The 23,310-nt window shown below is 33.5% G+C and overlaps 1 protein-coding gene across 1 annotated transcript in view; it reads left to right on the top strand.

Annotated features, from left to right (window-relative positions):
* CNTNAP4 (contactin associated protein family member 4) overlaps window positions 1-23,310 on the top strand; it is a gene marked incomplete at its 5' end in the record, with an annotated part of 237,095 nt that overhangs the window by 81,493 nt on the left and 132,292 nt on the right. Inside the window, one exon of the mRNA XM_082013630.1 lies at window positions 334-527. Coding sequence (XP_081869756.1) covers window positions 334-527 — 194 coding nt within the window. The remainder of the gene's footprint in view (window positions 1-333; window positions 528-23,310) is intronic.

Genomic DNA, 23,310 nt, shown 5'->3' with positions numbered 1-23,310 from the left:
TGATGATCTTAAAGGTCTTTTACAACCTTAATGATTCTTTGATTCTGCAATTGGTTATATATATCAAGTAATCCATACCAAGTTTTTTAAAAGTTGTTAAATAATATGAAGACAGTTTTGTTGCAACTGTATCTTGAATTAGGATCATAGAATCATAGAATGGTTTGGGTTGGAAAGGACCTTTAAAGATCATCTAGTTTCAAAATACGGCTTTGGAAAAGGACACCTTTCACTAGATCAGATTACTCGAATTAATTATTTTTTTCATATACAAGGTTTGTGTTAGCTTGCTTCTTTTAGGAGTACATTTCAATCTTTTTCATTCTTTTCAAGGTGCTGGTGGCTGGTCTCCACTTGTGTCCAATAAATATCAATGGCTTCAGATTGATCTTGGTGAAAGAACTGAGATTACAGCTGTTGCTACTCAAGGTGGTTATGGGAGCTCCGACTGGGTAACAAGCTACCTTCTGATGTTTAGTGATAGTGGACAAAACTGGAAGCAGTATCGTCAAGAAGAAAGCATTTGGGTATGTTCTTTCAGTAATGAGAATTAAGTTTGTGCAGAAGATTTAACATACTTGTGCTATACATTGTTGCAAATATGAACAAAGGCAGTTGAATATAAAGAACTACAGTGAAAGTGTGTATATTATTAAATATACAAACTAATTTAGCTTTTGACAAGATAAAAGGCTGTAAAAAGCAAACAAACATCAAAAACCTAGCCTTGGCATTACTCCACAAAGTTTCAAGGAGGTATTCTGAGGACTAAAAAGGTACTGTAAAATCTCTTCTGTCTTGCTATGTATTGTAAAGTTGTTTTCCCAAAGTATTGATCCCAATGTGTTAAACTTGGCTTCCTAATTAGGAAAAAAAAATCTAAATACTTGCTTTATTTTTTTCTGCAACATTTAATGTGATTGCAAAAATTAAAAAAAGCAACACAAAAAAATGAAAATCATAACCACACAAATCCCATTTTATTTAAAAACAAATAAATATTAAGCAATATTAAATATTTGGTCATCTAATTCAGAGTCTAGTTGCTGATGTTTCAACGCATTTATCTCTTATTAGCTTTGTAGCTCATAATAATAATTAAGAAGCCTTTCTGTGCTTATCACCTTCTATTCACATGAACATTTTTGAGAGTGAAGGGATATACAATACCACACAAATGATGTCCAAAATCCCATGGAAAATTGAATGATACAGTCTAAACCAGAGTATCATCTTTCCTTGATCCCCAATGATTAGAAGCTTGGAATAAAGAAAGAATATTGGTTCTTGTGGTCTACAATTTTATCCTGTCAAGTTACTTCTCTCTTTCTGTCCATACAACGAACTGATTAATTTTTAAATTTTACTAAGCTTTAAGCTTCAGTTATTTCTTATTGCAGTTAAACATTATGTTAAAACATATTTCATTCTATGCACTTTAATTTTGTTGACTTTTAATTCAAAATGTTCTTGTTACTCTTCTTGTCAAACCACATCTCTGGTATAATGAGATTATGCAGTGGCTTACTTGTTGAATAATTATCCTCTTTTTGAATTTGTTACATACTTCCGCTTCAGATTGTGTTTTCGTAACAAAGAGAAATAAATGAGTTCTAATCCATTTGGCTGTGGGGAGTGAGAAAAGAAAAACAATCTTCCAAATGTTAAATGAGCATAAGCTGCTACAATCTTGTCGTTGCCCATCTTCATACAGACTGATAAAACAAATCTGAAAGGTAGAGCTGCTTGATCTCTTCAGTGAGGGCTCTTTTAAAATCCCACATTGGTATTATGAAGAGTAATGTAGATAGTTATTTCTTGAATAATGCCACAGGTAAAATATCAAACAAAAGTTACAAAAAATTATTAAATGCTGATGCAGACATTGGGATAAGGAGGTTGTTAGATTTGTAGGAGGGGAAAATTAAGGCTTCAATTCCATTACCTCAAACTTAATAAAAACTTATTATTTTAATGATTGCAATGCAGATTGTAGGTATGGCTTGCAGGCAGTGATGCATAATTCACGGATGTAAACCATCAAATTCAGGGATAGTCTATTGATCTTTTTAAAGTACTTTTATTTAGGAGCTCTGCTTCTAGGAGAATACATTTTCTCTTTTCTAAACTAATGCATAGATGTAGTCTTTGAATGAAACTCTTAAATGTCTATTTATTTTATAGATTTTCTCTGACTATTACTTGTTTATGTTGTCATCTTAAATGAAGTGCCCAAGTTCATTTAAGGCAAGAACATCCCACATTTTATGATATCTACTCTGTTATTTTTACCCTCTTTTTAACTGAGTCATTGCCCTATTACAATTTGCTTACCAGATTGCTTACCAGAGGTAACTTCTTTCTTTTTTTTGTTTTGTTTGACTACTACTGTGTTAGAAAGATGGAAGATGCCCAGTTCTGAGGGCCTTGTGTTACTATAAGTACTTCACAATTCTTCACTGTATGTAAGCATTTGCACTTTGTAACCACTCTTTCTAAACTTAAGAAAAGATACTTCTGTACAATTTCACAGCTCTTTACTTTTTATTTTCTTTCTCAGAAGTCAGTTTTTAATTGTCTTTGTCACCTTATGGTTTATCTTAACTTAAGATTCTGAAGCTCTTGTCATCTGTACCTATATGTTACTTTGCTGGACTTCTATTAATTACTTCTTTAAAGCAAGATAATTTTCAATTGATTCCTTGTCCAATCCAAGGTATAGATAATTTAAATAGCTACTCCATCATCACATTTTCCTTAGGTACAGATTCCAAATGCTGCAACTTCAGTATGCAGACTGGAGTGTTACTTTTTCTGTTGCTACTCACAGAAAATAAAGAACCTCTTTATCTATGAATTAGAGTAGGGCAGATGGTGATGACTTCAACACAGTTGGTTCTGATGTGCCTGTATTTGCCATAGCTTGTTCATCATACATTGGTCTTGCATTTTCAGCTAAAAACCTCCCAACAGAAGAGTTTTAACTAGGTAACTCAAGGACATATAACAACTTAGCTGCAACTGACTTCTGTCTTTCCGTAACATCTTCAAAGACCAAATCATCACAGAGTTTGTCAGATTGCATACTTTATGTGTAAAAACTCCAAAGCGCACCAGTATGTTTAAAGTTGTTAAAAAGAAATTGCAGCTTTACATTTTTAAATTCTTTCTTCTAAAGGATAACAGAATAAAAGACAAGCAAACTGTGTTTTACTTTATCGATAATGTACATCAAAAATCCACTGCATCCCATGCAGAGGGTGTTTTAAATAAAATAAAAAATATAGAAAAAGGAAACTGAATGTGTATCCTAAAATTGTAAAATGAATTATTGGTATCAAAATGTCTTTTCTTGAAATGTTCTGTTTCAGGAAAGTTTGTTGCAATAACAATAGGAGGTGTCATGCCATTACTGCCATCCAAAACATTAGATATACAAAATGTAATACACAAAACCAAGAGCCACTGACTGGAGCGATGGGAATCAGGAAAATATTAGAGAAAAATTGTGATCATCAAAATCCGTGCAGGCCAGAAATAAATTTTCTGGTGATATTGAATTAAATATTTGAAATTAAAGAGTCTTGGGGTCTGAAAATAAGATCTGATAGTTAAAAGTTTAACAGCATATAAATAAATCAGCTGTGTCATGCTAGCTTAAGATGATAATTTGAAGACCTTCACCTTTAAAACTTTGTGTGTTATCAAGGTAAATATTAAATGTACTTCTTTTTATAGAGTATGAAGAATGGTATTACATAAACTTTTGTAGTTTCTTAAATTCCTATTTTCTTCCTTATTTCACCATTAGCACAATTATAGTGAACCAGACATAAATAGTTCCATATATATATATTTTAAAAAAATACAAATAATTTTTTCCAGAGTCCTTTAGTTGGTGTATATATAATGGTGCATATCCATATGGTGTTACCTATCCATTATAATAAAGTTCTTTTGCCACTGAATATTGTATGGCAAGGAAATAATTTTATATTCTGTGTAGCAGAATATGTTTATTTAAAAGCTTAATGTAACATAAGGGGTTATTATTATTATGTGTGTGTTGGGAGTGGCATGTTTCTGAGTAAAAGGTGAACCCTGGAAGCAGGCATTATTAGCTTCCATTGAACTCGTATAAGATGGGTCCGAAAAAGAATTTAAAATCCCATCTGAGATAAGAAAGATGAGGTTCAGTGAAAAAAGGTTTGAATATTGAAGCATTTATTGAATTCAGATATCTGAAATGTTTGCTTAGTCTGTTCTTTCACTTGATGTGAGGAGGAGAATACAGACACGTGAATAATTCATAACTAATAATGTAGTCAATGAATGCTTGCATTTTCTGTCTGAGAATTGTCTGTTAGAGTGTGATTTACATAAATGAATTTGCTATTTTCAAAATATTTGTAGAATAGTGCTTTTACAAATAGTTTGCCATTTTTATTCAGCTTGCTACAGTATTCAGGAACATATCCTGGGCTGTTTTCAATAGGTACACAGATCACAATGATATGTTTAAATTCCCCAACTAAGTAACAATAAGTGTTAAGATCAGGGCTTCATTAGTACAAGTTCAGGATAATTTGGAAATTAATTTTCCAGAAGGATTCTGTACTAATTTCATGACATTGTGGTGAATATATTTAGAGTACCCCATGAACCAGAAAAGTGTGGGTAGGGAAAACAAATGAGATATGAAAATGGTTAAAGTAATTTAATTTAAAAAAAGATTATGAGTGATCAGTTTTAATGTCTGCACAGTTCTAGGGGAAATTAAATTCAAGCACCTCGGTACTGTTAACCTTCTGGATATTTCTAGTAACATCTGATTTCTTGCCCTTCCTCTTTGGTTTCACAGCATCCGCTTATCTTTTGTAACTGTCAGAAATAGTACATCGAATAACATTTTCAAAGCTCTTCGGTTACTTGGTAAAATGTTATAAAATGGCACAAAACTTGACACCTTTCTCTTCCTCGCAACCAAAACAATGTTTTGATGTATCTACATGTGCACACTCACAAATGCAGAGACATATTCCGCCATAGAAAACCAACTGACACAAATTCTAATGAAGAGAATTTGCATAAAAATAAACCTTATATGTCTCTATAATTGAGGGAACTATGGGTAGACTGATGTCAGGTAATATTACTCAACCTGTTTGCATAGAGAAGAAGCTCACAAGTATGTAGTTGGAACTCAAAAAGAGGAACAACTGAGTGGAGAAAAGTGCTGGGAGATGCAGGAAGAGACAGAAGAAATCAAAGGAGAAGATCTAACAGGGTAAAAGGAGCTTGAAGGGAAAAACAAAAAATGCAGTATGAAGAAAATCAGAAATACATGGAAGCTTGGAAGGAATAATAAATGCATGGGTCTATCGTGCAGAAGCTTATGTGAAACTAGTTGCATGCATAAGCTTCCATTTGTGATGGGGACATTATGATATTTATCTAGAACATTAAAATTTCTGAACTTAATTTTTAAGCTTCTGGATTTCCATATCCACTTCTGTTTAAAATGTGCTCTGACCACACTGCTATTTTTAGACAATTAAATGGCACTCTAATAAGACTAATTTAGCAGTCACAATGATTAATACTCTGTATAAAATAACTTATAGTAGCTGAAAAGATTAATACATGTTCTTGTGCCAGAATTTTTAATATAAGCTAAAAGGAAGAAAAAAAATATTAAAAAATCACCAAATAATGCAGTTTTAAAAATAAGGTCTAGATAAATTGTATGGGTAAATGTTAAGGAAATTCTTAATTCCATAGTAGGTAAAATATATATTGTCACTGCATATATTATGGCAGTCCATACGTGGAAAAATAGGTACATGCACACAGGTAAAGAAACCATATTTAACTAAGGACAGCAAGATGCCTTGAAAATACACAAGTCCAACAACATATAGAAGTGAATGTTTTACTAGAATTAGACATTCGCAGATTAGTTTTAATGTATGTTTTAGTACTGTGGTCATTAAATTGCCTAGATGAACAGGAGCTTTGGGAACCAAACTTTAATGTCTTAGGATGATTGCTATTTTAAAGACTGCTGCCATGTAAAGTATTAACTTAGCACTAGAGTTGGATTCTGAGTCTAGTCTTGATCAGCACTGCTTTTCTGGCAGTTACCTGCCACATCATGGTCCTCTTAAGAGGAAGCAATAAAAAAGCAACTACAACTTGCTGTGTTTGAGTAGTATAAGAGAAACAGCAAGTAGCCAGTTCATTGCTTCTGCCTTTCTCTGCATGCTTAGTTAGTGACTGTGCTATAAAAGCCCAAGCATGACTTTGCGCTTCTAATATGCATAAATCCTGGAGAAGGCAGTGCTATTTCCTTGAGTTGGTTTTATAAGTATCAATAGTAGTTTTTCATGAATGTAATTATTTTCTTTAGACCTCTGATTATCTCTAATCTAAATATGGTGATGGTGGCACATCATTTTTCCATTAAAATAATTCACTGTGATAGAAGCTGAATATTATATATTGTTTCTACTTAATGGTTGTCTTAAAGTCAATAACATTATAATATCCACTTTGTGGAAAATACTGTAGGAAGTATTACAACTAGAAAAAAAAAGGTTTAGTTCTTTGCCTCTCGGATGTTAGTTGTTCTAGAGTGATATGATACTGATCATATCTTTCTCATACTAGTATAAGAAGTTTGTGCTTGAACATATATTCCTGTCTGAAAATAAGTCATGATGGATAGGAAAAAATGCGCTATGCATAGGAAAATATTGTCCCTAATTTCTGCAACAGACAGATTGTGAACGTTGCAGATGACTTGAGGAAATCAAGCTGTCTTTGAAGAAAGAAGTTTGTCTTCATAAACAGAATGGGATGTGTTTAGTTTGCTCAAGGCCTGTTGAGCTAGTAAGTAGTAGCAGACTGCACATTCAACCTCTTGTTTAGCCCAGCCACTCTCTTAGATGTAGTAAAAATACTTTCAGAAATGGTCTTCAGACCTCTTTTGGAAGCATCTCTCTATTATACATGGATTTGTTTTAAGCATAATATAATCCCTGAGGTTTAAAGTTACACAAAGAGAAAGCCCTAAATTTTTACAAAAACTGTGGTCATTGAACTTCAGAGAAAACCTCAAGTTTATTTTGAGTATATAGAGTCTTAACAGTGGTATTGTGATGGTCATGCCAGTGTATTAGTATGTCATCTTTACAGCATAGTCATATTTGTAACTTCATCACATTTCTGCTTTAGACACTTGAAATTCCTTTAGAAAACTTTTAAACATTGAAATTATAGATTCCCAAAAGTCAAAATAGGAATTTGGAGATTTATGTGTTGCTGATTTGCTTCAACCTGGGAGCTCCAAAATACACTTTGATGCCCAGATTCCTTTTTTGATTTTTAGGAATCAGATTATCATATGTATTTCTGTGATTTCAATCAAATCTTCATCTGTTTCTGCTCTTTCTCTGGAACTGTATTTTTATAAAACAGATACCATAACTAATAATCTCCTACATGATTGGATGTAGTTTGAATAGGAATTGCTGTGCATCACTAGTATTTTATAATTCTACCTTTTTTTTTCTCCTTTGCTGTTGTAATCGTACATTCGCCTTTTGTCCCGGTTCATGTACCAGACTGCTGAAGAAGTAAAATTTGCTATAATGCTGCTGTAGCCATTCTGTTCCACAAACACAGTAGAAGCCCTCATTTGCAATAGCACACTGCACTCTGAACCCATGCCTAACCATTCACCAGAAACCTGGATAACCTGGATAACTCTAACTTGTAATTTACTTATGTAGTTAAGGTTGTAGATAATGCCTAGGCATTAACTTCTAAACACTGTTAGAATATGGAGACTTTTGGGGAAAAAAATTTCGTTCTTAAAGTTCCTTAATGGGCAAATATAACTTAAATGTATGGTGAATCTCTATGACTAAGGCAGAGTTTATAATGGTTAATTGTACAAGGAGAAGAACTTTTTTGAGAGTTCACGAATAGGGAAATTCTGTATCAAATTTCTGATTATTTTCAAAATAAAATGGTCATGTACCTTTTAGTATGAATGTCTTATTTTATCAATAACACCTTCAATTGATATTGACCCAATCAATATCGTGCTAAAATCTCCACTGTGCATATTTCTTAGTTGACTAAGATTCCATGTTGATCATATCTTCATAGTCTGGGGGCATTGTGCCTTGGTAATGCCATAGAATCTGCTAAAATTTTATAAACTCATGTTTACTATATTTTTGGTTTGTTTTTGACAAAATTAATCATGTAAGAACAGACGAAGTTAATAATCTATATATCAATACTGTGTACTTTCTTGTTGCCACATTTTAGGACCTTTTCATTAATGGAAATGAATAGTATTACTCCAATGGACATGCATTTAATTTTTAGCAGCATGCATTTCTATGCTGAATAAAAAACGATTTTTTTTCTGGTAGACTGGTGTTTTACCCATTTAACTCTACACTTTCTATTGCCAGACAATGATATTTGTTCCCACTTCTTTTAAAGGTCATATGTAATGTCATGGTTTGACCCCAGCCAGCAACTAAGGACCACACAGCCACTCCCTTACTCCCCTCTCAGTGGGATGGGGGGGGAGAATAGGAAGAGTGAAAGGAATTAATTCACCTCTTCCAATCAGCAGGCAGTTGTTCAGCCATTTTTTCTCCAGAAAAGCAGGGATCCAGCACACACAGTGGTTACTTGGGAAGACAAATGCCATCACTCCAAATGTCCCCCCCTTCCTTCTTCTTCCCCCAGCTTTACATATTGAGCATGATGTCATCTGGTATGGAATATCCCTTTGGTGAGTTGGGGTTAGCTGTCCTGGCTGTGTCTCCTCCCAACTTCTTGTGCATCCCCAGCCTACTCACTGGTGCGGTGGTGTGAGGAGCAGAAAAGGCCTTGACTCTGTGTAAGCACTGCTCAGCAATAACGAAAACATCCCTGTGTTATCAACACTGTTTCCAGCACAAATCCAAAACGTAGCTGCATACTAGATACTAGGAAGAATATTAACTCTATCCCAGCCAAAACCATAGGTAAATAGGTTTAAAATTAACTTTATTGACTATTTCATCTCTTGTATAAAACTTGCTGGATTTAAACTGTGAAAAGAATCTTTCTATGTGTTTTAAATAAGTGATTCAGCAATTATAGTAGCACTACTCATCTTATATCTAGTACAGATTTCTATGAGATCAGTTCTATACTTTGAAAATTCAGTGAACATCCTTTTCTTTCCCACTTCTTAAATTGACTAATTTTTTGAAGGTCACTACCCGTAATTAAAATATCACTGACAAGAACTTCCTTAATGTGCCGCAAGGTACCCTTTCCCCTATTTCTCTATATAGTTAATTATATGGAAATCAGCTGAAATTACATGGTTTTTTTCAACTCCAGACTAAGTCATAGTATCATAAAAATTCCATAAAACATTCTAACTTAGAGCATTTAACTTGTCTTAACAATACATATCTCCTTTATAATTTTTTTCCTATATTTGTTAATTTACCTGCAACTTTTTCAGCAGTTTTCCTTGTGTGATGGTCACAATTATTTTATTTAAATCCCAATGACATATTGAAACCCTATTTTACATCTTTGACTCATTTCAGCTCTGAAAAAAAACCCCAGGAATTGATCATGTAGATTTTTGTGTAGACTTCAATAAGTCTCTGAATTTTCCATAAAAACCAGCTAAGTTTTAATCTTACCTGTTAGGTAAAATTTTATTTTGTTTAGCAGACAGGTCATATTTGTCTGTCTTGCTATTGCAATCACATTTCTGATAGCTTAGGCTCTACATGACATCAGAGAATTCCTTATGCAACTCCATGGCATTTGCAATAAACATTTTTTAACTAGCTGTCTGTGCAAATTTTTGCTCCTATACCATCATTTACTATTATTTATTAGATTTACTGACAGGAAAAGTTTAGGAAAAGTGATAGTAATTTAACTGCATAATACCTTGCATCTAAAGCACTAGTTGTAGATTTTTGTGTTAAATTATTAGTTAAGGGATTGTATGTTCTTTGTTGAATAGTAAAAACTTGGTTTTAGTGTCTAATAATAAATATGAAGTGGAGTCAGTGTGGGATTTTTCTTCATATTTGTGAACTATAATTTTACCTTTGGTAGAGAATGATAGTCTTCTAGAAACACATCTCCTTAAGTCTCATATGACAGATGAATCTTGTATGAATTACCCATTTTATTGTCAGTACTTTTTAGTGGACTACATTAAAAATAACCATTTTGATAAATTCATTACCACCTTCCCTTTCCTCAGTTCCCTGCTTCTTACTAAGGAATCACAAGAGGTATGTCATAGAGAGAAAACTGAAATATGAAAAATTTGGTGAGCTGAGTTGTGTTCTACTGTGAGAAGTATGGAACTATTAGTGAAAAGATCTGTTTTCTATTCATGTTTTATGGGCTACGGTTGAATACGTCACTTCTTTTCTAGCTGCCACTATAATTAAAAGTGCAAATGTGTAATGTTAAGCATTACATTTTTTAACTACTCTCAACAGTGAGATGGGAGTAGCACTGCGAAAAGGAATATGTAAATATGGACAATACCAAATGGGGAAAAGTTTAAATCTATTTTAAGGAAGATATTTTACACAGAACATGTCTGGGATAAAAGGAGGTGAATTAAAAAATGAAACTGAAAGAGAAAGGAAGAAACTTTACTGTTACTGGAGGGAATGGACTCGACCTTTGTGGATGATATAAAATAATTCTTTGTCCTGTTGTTCGATGTCTCATTTTTCAGATAAAATGATAATTGAAGTCCTGGAAGTTCCTTCTGTGGATGGAAAACAAAACAATAATGTTGTTTCAGTTGTCAGTACACACTCTGTTCCCTGTAATCTATTGTAGTGCACAATACATTGTATTGTCTGATTTATTCAATTTGGACATTGATCTATTTCAGTGATGTTGGCTATATAAAATATTTCATGTGAAATATACTATTTTAAACCAAATATGATTAAATAAAAATCTATATAATACTTTTAAAAAAATCTTAGTGTAAACAAACGTGAATTTATCTGGACCCATATTACTGAGATAAAAATTTAAAAAAAGATTACAATGTTGTTAAGGATCCTTGCTTGTTAAATTGAAGAGAGCTAGTATGTGTGTTTGTAGTAGTGTACATAAATTCTACAATTCAGTTTCTTATTATTTTTAAAATGTTTATTAACCATAAAGTCTTTTCCATGGAGTTTTATATTCCTTGCATAAATATGGAAAATGTTAATAATACTTTGGCTAATATAGTGGGAAGGATGTTGAAGACCTTTTCAGAGGCATATCAATGTAATCAGAAAATTGCTGATGTATACACATCATGCAAACCATCTTTTATATTTTATATTAATTGATTTCCAGAATACACGCATATAACTGAATCACATGGCAAATGTAGTGTCTAGCAAAATGAAACAAGTAAAATTAATGTAAATGTAAAAGGAGTAAAACAGTTTCTAGTTCTATGGACTTAAAGTTGTTTTTTTTTTAAATAGCTGAAGTGTGCAAAGTATGCTAAGAAGAGACTAATGATGTGGAATACAATCGTCAAAGTTAAGCACTCTATTGAAATGCTGTTGTTTTGTGTTTTTTTCTTTTCTTGTTACCCACTTCTGACTTCTTAAGAAAACCAAACTGATTTATCCATATTGTTTTATTTGAGGTTATAAACTTTGGCCGTATCAGATTATCATTGAAATGTAGATCTATCCTATATTAAAAACTCAGTGTTCTTATTATTGCTAACCTTTCCATTCAGTTACGAAAACATCTTGATATCAACATTTTATTAGATGTGTGCCATCAGTATTACGCTTACTGTGTTAGGCTTGTTATGTATTTTGGGAATTTCTCTTTCCCAAAACACATCCATTTTTTAAGATTACTAAACTGAGTAAAGAACAGAAGAGGGAGTAATACAAGTTAAGTTTGTCCTTAGAACGAGCATGGACCTTGATGAAAAAGCAACAAAGTCTTTTCTTCTTGCAGAAAAGAGGTAGAGTTATTGTTAGCAGGTAACTTGTTTATATTTAGCGATTTCATAGTTTGTTTTTAAATTTATTTTTACAAAGTTTATGAGGGACTGTGTGGCATGGGCGGACAATAAATTTTTCAAAGACTTTTGACCCCCTCTGGTTAACAATTAAAAGAGGGGAAGAACAATAAAGTCTTAAACATAAGTAAAAAATGACTAGAGAAATCAGAAAACAAAAAGAAGAAAATAGGAGAGTTTATCTGTGAAATTGGGAAGGGTTTTTTCTTTTTTTCACAGAGGTGTGTGAACCATAAAGATGCTGGCATGGTGAAGATGTACAATGTCTTTGTATGGTTATATCGAAATATGTTTTTTGGTATGACTTCATAGGGAAGATCTTAGGACTGGAAATGCAGTACAAAGTGGTGGAGTTCACATAGGATTTGAGTGGAGGACAAAGCATAAAAGACAGAAAGGTTGCAAGGACAAAATGCACGATTTAGAGACAATTGACGGACAAGAGAATGTGGAAAAAGACTGTGCATGGGAACCTGAAAGTAAACCAAAGATAGTAGAGAAAAACCTGTGATGAAATCAGGGTTTATTGTACTGAAGATGACAGATGAGGTAACAAGCAGAGGAGAAAACATAGGCAAGGAAAAGAAAAGAGGATTTAAACTAAAATGGAGAAGAGTGTTAGCCAAGGAGGAATGCCTAAGGAGAAACATATATGATGACATGAGCAATAGTTAAAAACAAAAGACATAACTGTGAACAGAACAAAGCACCAAGGAGAGAAGATATGAGATGACAACATAAATAAAAATAGATTGAAACCTAGACTGGCATCTGCTCTTTGTGGGCAGGGAAGACTAAGACTAAAGAAGAACTTGAGGGAAGCTGAGGGAAAAATCCACAAAAAAGAACTAGACTGCTGATTATTTCTATTTTCCTAAATACCACAATTAAACGCATGGGAGAATTTCTATTACATTTATTTCAGCCCTCTTGTGTTCTTGAAACTTTGTTTGCAAAACCACAAAAAATTTTGCATGAGAAAGGCTTTACAGATCAGTTGGAAACAGTATCAGAAAAGTAAACAAAAAAAAAATCATGAAAAAAACCCAGAAAAATTGTGGTTTATGTTTTGTTTTGTATGAGAAGCACTGTGTTATTGATCATGATTGCAGACTTGAGGAAAAAAGATCTGAGAAGAAATACTTTTTTATTTTTGCATTGACTCATTAATGACTATGGGTAAATCACTTCTCACTGCCTCAGAGGGGAACATTAAAAGTATATTCTACAGATGATAAGTCAGCATCGAAAAGGAAGTTGTTTTATGAATGTCAGAATAAAATCAATGATTTAAACTTACTGTCATGTACTGGAAGAAGAAAACCAAAGATATTTGTCATTGGTGAGGACTGTCCATTAGTTTTGTCCAAAGAGTTTTACTCCATCAGTACAGGTGTGGAATAGTGAAGATTAGTCTTCAGTTGTTATTGACCTAATACAGTTTAAAAGACCAAGAGAAAACGCTGGTTGTTTTTACCTTTTTCATTAGAAAAAGGTAGAATGTAAACATCACAAGGCATCCTGGACAACCTTAGCGTAAGATTTTTCTAGAAAAAAGTAAGGAAATTGAAAAAATATTAAGACTAGTACTTCGTTTACCCCTGCAACATGAAGCTGAAGAAAATAAATGGTCAACACTGAGGAGTACAAAATATATATATCTAGGATGCTCAAATTATTTACTTTAGGAAATCTGAATACATGAAACACAGCACATACTGCCATACGGCAAGTGAAATAGGAAATAAGTTGATTTTCAAATATGGAATAAAAGAAGAAAAACATTCTGTGTTGGGTAAATGACCCTTCTAGCTAGTAAAAAAATAACTTAGTGTCAATGATGTGGTAGTAAGACTTGATAGCTGATGATCTGAAGCTTCAGAGTTACATGATTCACTATTTTTCATATGACTGTTGCAGTTGGGTTTTTTTTTTTTCACTAAACAGATTATCTATTTTATCCCTTAATTGTCAATAAATGACTTAAAATAGATTTTCATAGGTGTGTTGCACCTTGCACTTCACTAGAAGCCAAAGTTCTTCACTACATCTGAAGTCAGATCCAGGATTTTTATATTCTACTGCTGAATGTTTCCACCTTTCCTTCTCTCATTTTCAGCAAATGAAAACTAGAATGTAATGTTATAGAGACACTGTGACCAGTGAGTAAAGTTTCTTAATAAAGTGTGTGGATGTGGCACTTCAGGACATGGTTTAGGGGACATGGTGGCGCTGGATTAATGGTTGAACTTGATGATCTTGAAGGTCCTTTCCAACCTAGTGATTCTGTGATTCTGTGATTCTGTGAAATAAAGCACAATGTAAATTCTATCTTCCCTAACTGGAAAGCTTGAAAAAAATACTTACAGCTAGACAAAATGACCTGTGCCTTTCCGTAACTGAGTCAAAGAGCTAAACTGTTGGCTTTCAAATTATTTTTTGTAACAAAAATAATGTCTGTCTGTAATATGCCCATTTTCTGAAAGATGGAAGAATTAAAAAACTGGTTTATCAGTCTCTATAATGTTAATGCACCTTCCGACACTTGTGTTGGAAAACTTTCTGGAATAATGATAATAATCAGCTTTTCTTCAATTTAGAACAATTTCCAAATTTCTTAAATTTAAATTATTTAAGCTCAAAGGATCTTTTTGGATGAAAAGCAGAGAATGTATATCTTCTAAAGAGGGAAATACCAAAGCCATTTTGGAGTATTTTCAGTTCAGCAAAGCAAAGAGAATGTTTATTCAGTGAGCATCTAGAAATGCTCAGGTATTTTGGATGCACATAGTTTCCCTCCTAATATCTTTTTTTACTATTTTTGTACAATTATTTTTAAGAATGTTGGAGTGGTCTCATGAAAGTTCATAAAATCTGCCTGAAAGTATTAAAATCCTGCAAAAGCTGGATGAAGGCTAATTGCATGCAGCCAAACTCTGACCTTTGTATGTTTTTCTGTTCTTTTCATTCACACATGTGTAATGGCGTTGAGAACTCAGAAAGGTGTCTGATAGAGGTTTTCTAACCAAAGCTATGGACAGGAAAATAACATTCCACTGCTGAAGATGTCAAGCAAAGATGTGCTTTACCAGTGACTTATGTAAAAAATTTGCCTTTTTGGTGTGGTTCTTCAGACCAGATGGTATTTTTTCATATTTATGAAAGTAGTTCTGTAATGTGGAGTGAGAAATACATGTTAGTTCATCACTAAACAGAAATTTCAAGTACTAATTATGTGTTGTTGAAGTTGCTCTACACTTAAACATAAGGCTAGGAGGCAAACATCTTAATCTTAGAAGTTTGTTTTTCTTCTTTGTAGTCCATATAGTGTTTCAGTGATTCCCCTGCTAGCCTATTCTAAGAAAACTTTGGCCTTCTGCATTGGTAGTCCCTGTACAACACCATATACCTGTAAACCAATTCCTGACACAGACTTCTGAAATACTTCTGCTAGTATTCACAGCAAATGTCCAAGAAACTGTTAAAGCATTGAGTCAAAATCAGTGGTCCTGATGAAATATAATGAAACTTAAATCACAGAATCACAGAATCATTAAGGTTGGAAAACACCTTTAAGATTATCAAGTCCAATCAAAATCAATGTATTGGTACCATTTTACACATGCTGAATGTGCTGTGATACCCAAAGATCTGAAAAGCAAAAAGTTATTTGGCTACTGAGGGTGAGAACTTCTGAAGTCCTTCCAAAATAGGCTTATCATGTTCTGAAAGACCCCTGTTGATACCAGCTACCTTTTATTAATGACGTATTAACGTATTAACAGGCTATATTTTAGATTTCCTGTCTTGTTAGAATCACAGAATCATTCAGGTTGGAAAAGACCTTTAAAGTCATCAAGTCCAACCAACAACCCAACATCACTATGCCCACTAATACATGCCCTGAAGTGCCACGTTCATGCGTTTTTTGAATACTTTCGGTAATGGTGACTCCACCACCTCCCTGGGCAGCCTGTTCCAATGCTTGACCACTCTCCGTAAAGAAATTTTTCCTAATATCTAGTCTAAACCTCCCCTCCCACAACTTCAGGCCATTTCTTCTCATCCTATCACTAGTTACTTGGGAGAAAAGACCAACACCCACCTTGCCACAACCCCCTTTCAGGTAGCTGCAGAGCACGATAAGGTCTCCCCTCAGCCTCCTCTTCTCCAGACCAAACTACCCCAGTTCCCTCTGCCGCTCCTCATAAGACTTGTGCTCCAGACCCCTCACCAGCTTCGTTGCCCTTCTTTGGACACACTCCAGCACCTCAATGTCCTTCTTGTAGTGAGGGGCCCAAAACTGAACACAGTATTCGAGGTGCAAAGAAGTTTTATCTATGGCTATATTCACTGGTGTCAGATAAATTCTTTTAAGGAAAATCATGATTCTGAGAAAAGGAGATGACTGCATTAATATCTATTCTGTATCTTGTTTACTGTTGTACTTAGGGGAGACTGAGGCTGTGTTTTGTGATTTGATCACACAGAATGTACTATGCAATCTCCTTAGTCTTGAGTCTAGGCTCATTTGCATGTGGCTTAATGTTTCTAGCACGTTCAAGGAAAACTCTGGTCTGAGGTGCTTAGTTCTGAAGAGGTCACATTGGTTCCCTAGCAGGATGCTGTCTGCAAAAACAAGAAAATGTCTCATATAAACAAAACAGTCTTTTCTTACTTCCTCCTCCCCTTTGGTAAGTGAATCCTGGCCCTCCGAAGAAAAAAAAAGTCTATCCAATTTAACTAGCCATGTCATATTAGATAAACTTAAGATCTGTGCACTGTCAGATGCTTCCAATTACTGAGAAATCAGGAAAAAACCTGTCAATGTTCAAAACAACATTCAGACAAGCATATTCAAAATATTTTGCCTTAAAGATTGTCTGATGGAGAGACAGAGGGAGAAAAAGTTATTTCACTTAGGGAAAAATCTTTTTCTTCAAATATTCAAAGCAGTTACTTGGTTATTCTTTCCCACATTTTCAAAACACTATACAGTTCTAGCCAATGTAAGTCCCAAAGCAGCTCTGTATGGAAACAGTTTGTTAATGTAAAAACAACAAAAATAAATTCCTTCAATATTGGAAAGCTCTTATAGAAAGTTTACAAATGTAGTAATTTGTAAAAAAATAAAAATCTCTTGCATGTATGGAAGTACTGTGATAATAAATATTAAAATCTAATGCTTTGCAGATCAGCTAGAAATCGAAGTTCATTGACATAATTACAGGTTAAAGTAGTGCGAGTTAACACAGCTTCACTGAGTGCAGATAATATGAATTATTTTCCAATTTTTCATCGTTGGAAATAGAAAAATATTGGAAAATTATTTGTTATCTTTTCTCCATGAATTTGCTGATTTAACTGGCTGTTTTGCCTATATATATATATTAGCCTTGGAATTGCAAGTTGTAACAGCTGTATGAGTTACTTTTATGAATCAATTCAACGTATTCAAACATATGTTATATTGCTCTTTAAAATAACTGTACCTTTCAAAACATAAAATGCATTATTCGTCTTCAGTCAGACATATTTGGATATATCTTCCAAAGTTCTTTGGAAGTTCTTTGGACGATATATCCAAAGTAACAAAGAACCCTGAAACTTTGAAGTCAGTGGAAAACAAAATTAATCAAATATGCCCATAAGAGTATTAGCATTGAACATATCCTCAGATATTGCAGATTATGTTTTAATATGTATTTGGTCTTAGTGCTTATTGCTAATATATTTAAAGGAGATAAAAAATGAGTAGAAAACAGAAACATGTAAGAATATATGAAGGCATAGTCAACTCCTACACCAGGAAATAAAATGGGAGTTATGATCAGGCTTCACCTTCAGTCCTTAGAAAAAAATACAGAAGCTTATATTGAAAAGTGAGAGAAGGTAAAAACTTTCTGTGCTTTAAAGTGTTTGTTTATCTGCAGAAACCAAAGAGTTATCTTTTTCTCCTCAGGTGAATGAATCCCCAAAAACATACAGAAGGCATTTAGTTACATTTTCTTTATTCTTCCGCTGTGTAAAGTTACAGTAGAAGATCTTTACTAAGAGACTGTGGCCTTAGCTACTACCAGGCCACACACCACAGTCTTCCCAAGGAAATTTTTCCACTGCAATATTTTGTCAAGATATTGTTGGCTAATAAAGTGTTGGATATTGAAGTGGTGACTTTGTAAAGAAATATACTTCCCTCCCCTCTGCCAAGTTATGCCCAGGTAAGATTCTGAAATAAATTGGATTTTGAAGTGAGAGACCCGAGGACAGACTTCACTTGATGTTGGAAAAACACTAGGACTTAAAGGAGGGATTTTTCATGCTTTTTCACCCACAAAAGTCAAAATCAATTAAGGACAGACTCTTCAGTTTGCAGAAGTTACACCTTGATTCCAAATTCTTTGTCCTACAGTGTATTTAATTAGAAGTGGACACTCATGAATTCTTCTGCTTTTGCTTTTTTAAGGTTAAAGGTAGTTTTGAGAGGGCATCAAACTCATGAAAATTGACTATGACAAAATTTGAGGTCTTCCACTTGAAAATTCCTCCCTTTTTAAATATTTCTTAATGCCTTAATTCTGTGGTGTTTTTTGTAAGAGCAGATGGAAGTAAATACTGGATAGGAGATGAAGAGTTAATATCAGTCAAAATCAAGGTTTAAGTTAATCTGTAAAACTGTGTATCTTGATTTAAGACATGAACTTATGATTACATTAGTCTTATTAAGTCTGCACCTTTTATAATCTCTTCTTGAAAGTCGTTACTTTAGTGTACTGCAGAATGGTCAAGGAAAGCAGCCAAAGTTGTTGGATTTTTTTTCTTCGTGTTAAATGTGAGATTTTTTTTTTCCCCTCCCTCTAAATAATTCCCTCCTTTTTAGCTTATGGAGTTACAAAAGTTTTCTTTGCAATGTGAACAGATGCAATGTTCTAGTCTGGGCAGAAAATGTTGTAGAAAGTTGGATTTGTGTTCTCAACAGCAGAAACTTTCCAATTCTTCTTTACATTGTTCAGATTTGCAAGCATTCTGGTTTCTCTTCCTAGCTTTCCATCAATCCCACATCAACTTCTGGGACACAGAGTAGGTATTGGAGGTTGAAAGAAAGCATATCAGGTCCAGGAGTGCAGGTTTATGCTTCATGTTTACCAGACTGAAAAAAAAGCCATCATAAAATCAATCTCCCCACTTATTGTCTTATTGTCCATCAGTAGTAAAGTAACTACACAAATTAGGAAGTCTGTTACGTGAGATCTGCAAAGTGAAGAGACCGAATCTTACCAGGGTCCCAAGCACTGTATTCATCTAATCACATGTCTCTCCATTTGTTTATTCTGTCACAAGACCCTTAAATTATACTTCTTAGTTAAGTGCCTGAAAGTGGGACTCAAAACTGGAACAGAGTAAAATTTCCCAACACATAAAACTAATGGTATGTATCTGTGAGATAAGCATATTTAGAGTAAGAGATGTTTAAGACATCTTAAAAATCACAAAAAGAACTATCATATCTTAGCAGTTGTTCAGCAATTTGCTTTCACTTCACTCATGGTAACAACAACTTCTCTATCTTATTATTAGGAACACTTTTTCAATATTATTTTTAAAAATATGTTGAATTTAAAAGCTTACTTAAAATAGTTTCAAAGAAAAAGAACAAACTTGCTTATCAGCTTCTATGCAGAAGCAAGATTAAAATACTGGCAAATAAATGTATGCTTAAAAAGGTTTACATTTTACTTGTCATCTTTTTATGAAATATCAGACTTGAACTGAAACATGTAATTCCGAAGTACAGAACATTTTGAAAATGTTTTACATTCAAGATATTTGAATCATTGGACTTATTAACACTTTAAGAAAGGCAGAGCAGTGAGCTGGCCTGAATAACAGGACCCAAGTTTATTGTTTTGTCATCTTTGCTGAAGATGAGGTGCTCAATTTTGTCTTACTTATTCAAGGTAAAGATATATAGCCATTTTATGATGCATAAATCTTCAAATCCAGTAGAAAATAAAAATTATTCATATTGTATGATTCCTTACATTTAGCTGTAAGACTTTGCACAAAACTTGATTTTACATTAGTGTTATACTCCTATTAAAAAAAAAAATAACCAACTTTAGTTAATTTCTGTTTCTTATGAGGAACTTTGCCTAAATTGCAAAATAAATATAAAAAGAAAATAATTCTCCAAACTATGGAGTATAAGAATATCTCAATGAAAACATACCACAAATGTCATGAAGAAAAGAGCTAAGTGATACAGGAGTATAAGACCTCTTGAAATCTGTTGTAATTATGCTCCTATGAAAATGAAATTTTTTTTTTTTTTAAACCCTCAATCATAGCAAGTAAGAAGCTTTCCTCAGGCTAGAAGTAAATTGGAATTATGTTTCTCTTTCTGGAACTCCAAATACCTTAGACTAGTGGGTTCAAACCACTACTCCATGCTTTTTATTTATTTCTTAGTGGTGTTTCACCAACATCATCAGTTTTCTGTTTATGAGTGTCATTTAGTAATTAATTTCCATACTTTTTCTTCTGTTAAGTTCAACAAAATTTGATTTCTCTGACACCATGAATAAGTTCCAGTATTTCCATGAATAAGTGTTGTAGTGAGCATATTTATAGATTTTTATTATATGCCTTGAGTCTTGTATTTTCCCATCTATGTAAATTTTTTCATCTGTTCCTCATACATCTTCTTTCAGTTCTAAAATCTTTGTAGTATGAGAGTCACGGAGATTGTATTTTTCCTTTCCTTTTTAATGCATTTTGAATGAAAAGCATACTAATTCTTCTCTGGTTCTATTTGCCTGTATTTCTTGCATCATAGAATCGCATCTAGAGTTAATTTAACACTTATTATGATGTAAAAAAAACTAACAAATGCACTAATAGACTTATACAAGTCCATATATAAAGCTAAATCCTTCTTTGCTACAAATATCTGGCAAATAAAATCCATAGACATTTGACAGTTCTGATGGCTTATCCTGTCAGAGCATATTGAACTCTTGGGACATGGAGAAGCAACATAGCTATTTCTTGACTCTCTTGTTCATCAAAGCATGTAGCAAAATAGGTATAGCTGCTGGTAGTACCCTTTAGTGCCAGTTTTTTAGAGTTCCCAATTGTGGAAAGTGGAGAACAAGTGTTTTAATGGAGAACACCATCAAGGCAGTGGAATGGATAGGTCAGAATTTTCTTTTCAGTCAGGAAATAAAAATTTACTCTCAGTGGCAAGGAAAGTGTCTTTGACGGTCGCATTTTTTGCTTTACCAGTTACCTGTCCAAAATCCAATGTTATTCTTGTATTATAAAGAACAATGGAAAATACTTGGCCAGAGCTGTTCACTGGTTCATTGGCCTAACATGGTTCTTCCAGCAAAATGTTAAAATTTAAATGCCTGTGACAAAGCATTGGTACAAAGCCCTGTCCATAGGCTGCTATAAAATTTTCATGGTTTATGATTCCCCACTGACAGAATAGTAAGATCTGCTCTTTGTCTCCATCCATTCCTCTTCTTTGGATCCATTAACCCATCAAGAAATCTGTTTATATGCATATCTTTTCCTCCCCTACTGGAATGAGTCACATTGTACTCAGTATTTATCTTTTGCTGTTTTAATTTCAGCACTGCAGGTCATGTATCATTTTCCTGACCTCATTAGCTCATTACACTGTAGACAGCTTATACACTGGTCATGGATTTTATGAGATTTACTTTGTCAAATACCACCTTTACATGAGGATGTGCTAATCAATGCTCAAAAAGGACTCCATGTGATACAGTACTGCTCATATTGCTTATGCTCAGGATTCAAAGAAATCCTTGAAATCCTTAGTCATTGGAGGTCATTTGTTTCTCACATCTTTTGGGGGTAGTTTGTAGTAGTACGCTTCTTTCAGACTACATTTTTTCTTGAAAACATTATTATCAAGACTAATATTTCTTTGTTCCAACAAATAATAAGAAAGGGTTTATTTTTTTGGGGAATACAAGTCTAGTATTTTAGTCCATCATAAGAAAATGATAGTCAGATAAAATAAACAGGAGATTGATTACAGATCCATATTCTCATTTTCAAATTCTTCATCACATATAGGTAAGAACATTCTATCTCTCCTGTCACCAAAATTGATTTGTTTCATTATATATACTTCTGTTCTATACTGCAGAACCAATTGCAGCTCTGTCTAACAAAGAAATGAGAAATAAAAAATACTTTCTTTTTAACTTTCTTATGTTTTCACAATTCATTAGTCAGCAGGAGAAGATCTGAATTAATTCAAATTAATTCAAGAAACTGACTAAAGAAATTTCTTTCTCTGACTTGTGGGAGAAGAAAATAAGGAAGAAAGCACAGGTTAGATCAACCCTTCTTTGAGGGTTAGCCTTGATACAATATGTACTTAATAGTTTGTAACTGCCATCGGGAAAAAATCTAGAAGCTCATTAATTAAATTTTATGTTATTTAATTTGTCTTGTCTGCATAGAAAAAACAGAGTAGCTTATAAACAAAACTGGATAAGATTGGGTATTGGGACAGTAAGAATGAAGCACCTATCAGTAGCCGCAGAGAGCTGATCTTTTGGAAGAAACTCAAGGCTTGCACTTCTTACCTGGAAGATGCTTGTAAGCTACTAACATGATTCTGAAAAAGGCTATAGATCTTATATGTGTATGAGGCAAAATTATTGATTGGAAAGAGAAATGTTTGGATAGGATTCATGAGTAAAACTCCTCTTGGTATGTTTAATGCTACCCTAGTTACTCATGATAGAGAAGAGTGTAAACTGGAATGAGTAGAGGAGGGTTATGAATATCATCAAATAAATGGAGAGCCTCTAGTTTGAGAGAAAATAAAAATATTTTGGTTTATTTAATCTGGTGAGAAAAGATGAGAAGAGCTTTTGTTCACTACCTATAAATGTGTCAAAGTGTACCAACTGAAAGGAGATAAAATATATTTAAGATAAAATGGCAGGGGGAGGGAACAAAAACCTCTCAGAGTTGCCTCACAGCAAGTTAATAAGAATTCATATGTATTTTTTTTGATAAAATCAGAAAAAAACAGCTGGATACATTTTGATCAGGCTCCAGCAATAGGTTTTCAGCTAATATCTCCATGTATATCTTTCATTTCTATTAGTCTTACATTGATTTTAAGGAAGTCCCAAAAGAAGTTAGCA

This window comes from Phaethon aethereus, assembly GCF_964289735.1.
Source record: "Phaethon aethereus genome assembly, chromosome: Z".
In the NCBI taxonomy this organism is placed as follows: Eukaryota; Metazoa; Chordata; class Aves; order Phaethontiformes; family Phaethontidae; genus Phaethon; species Phaethon aethereus.
The sequence above is the reverse complement of the archived record's forward strand: the minus strand, read 5'-3'. Positions and strand labels throughout refer to the sequence as shown.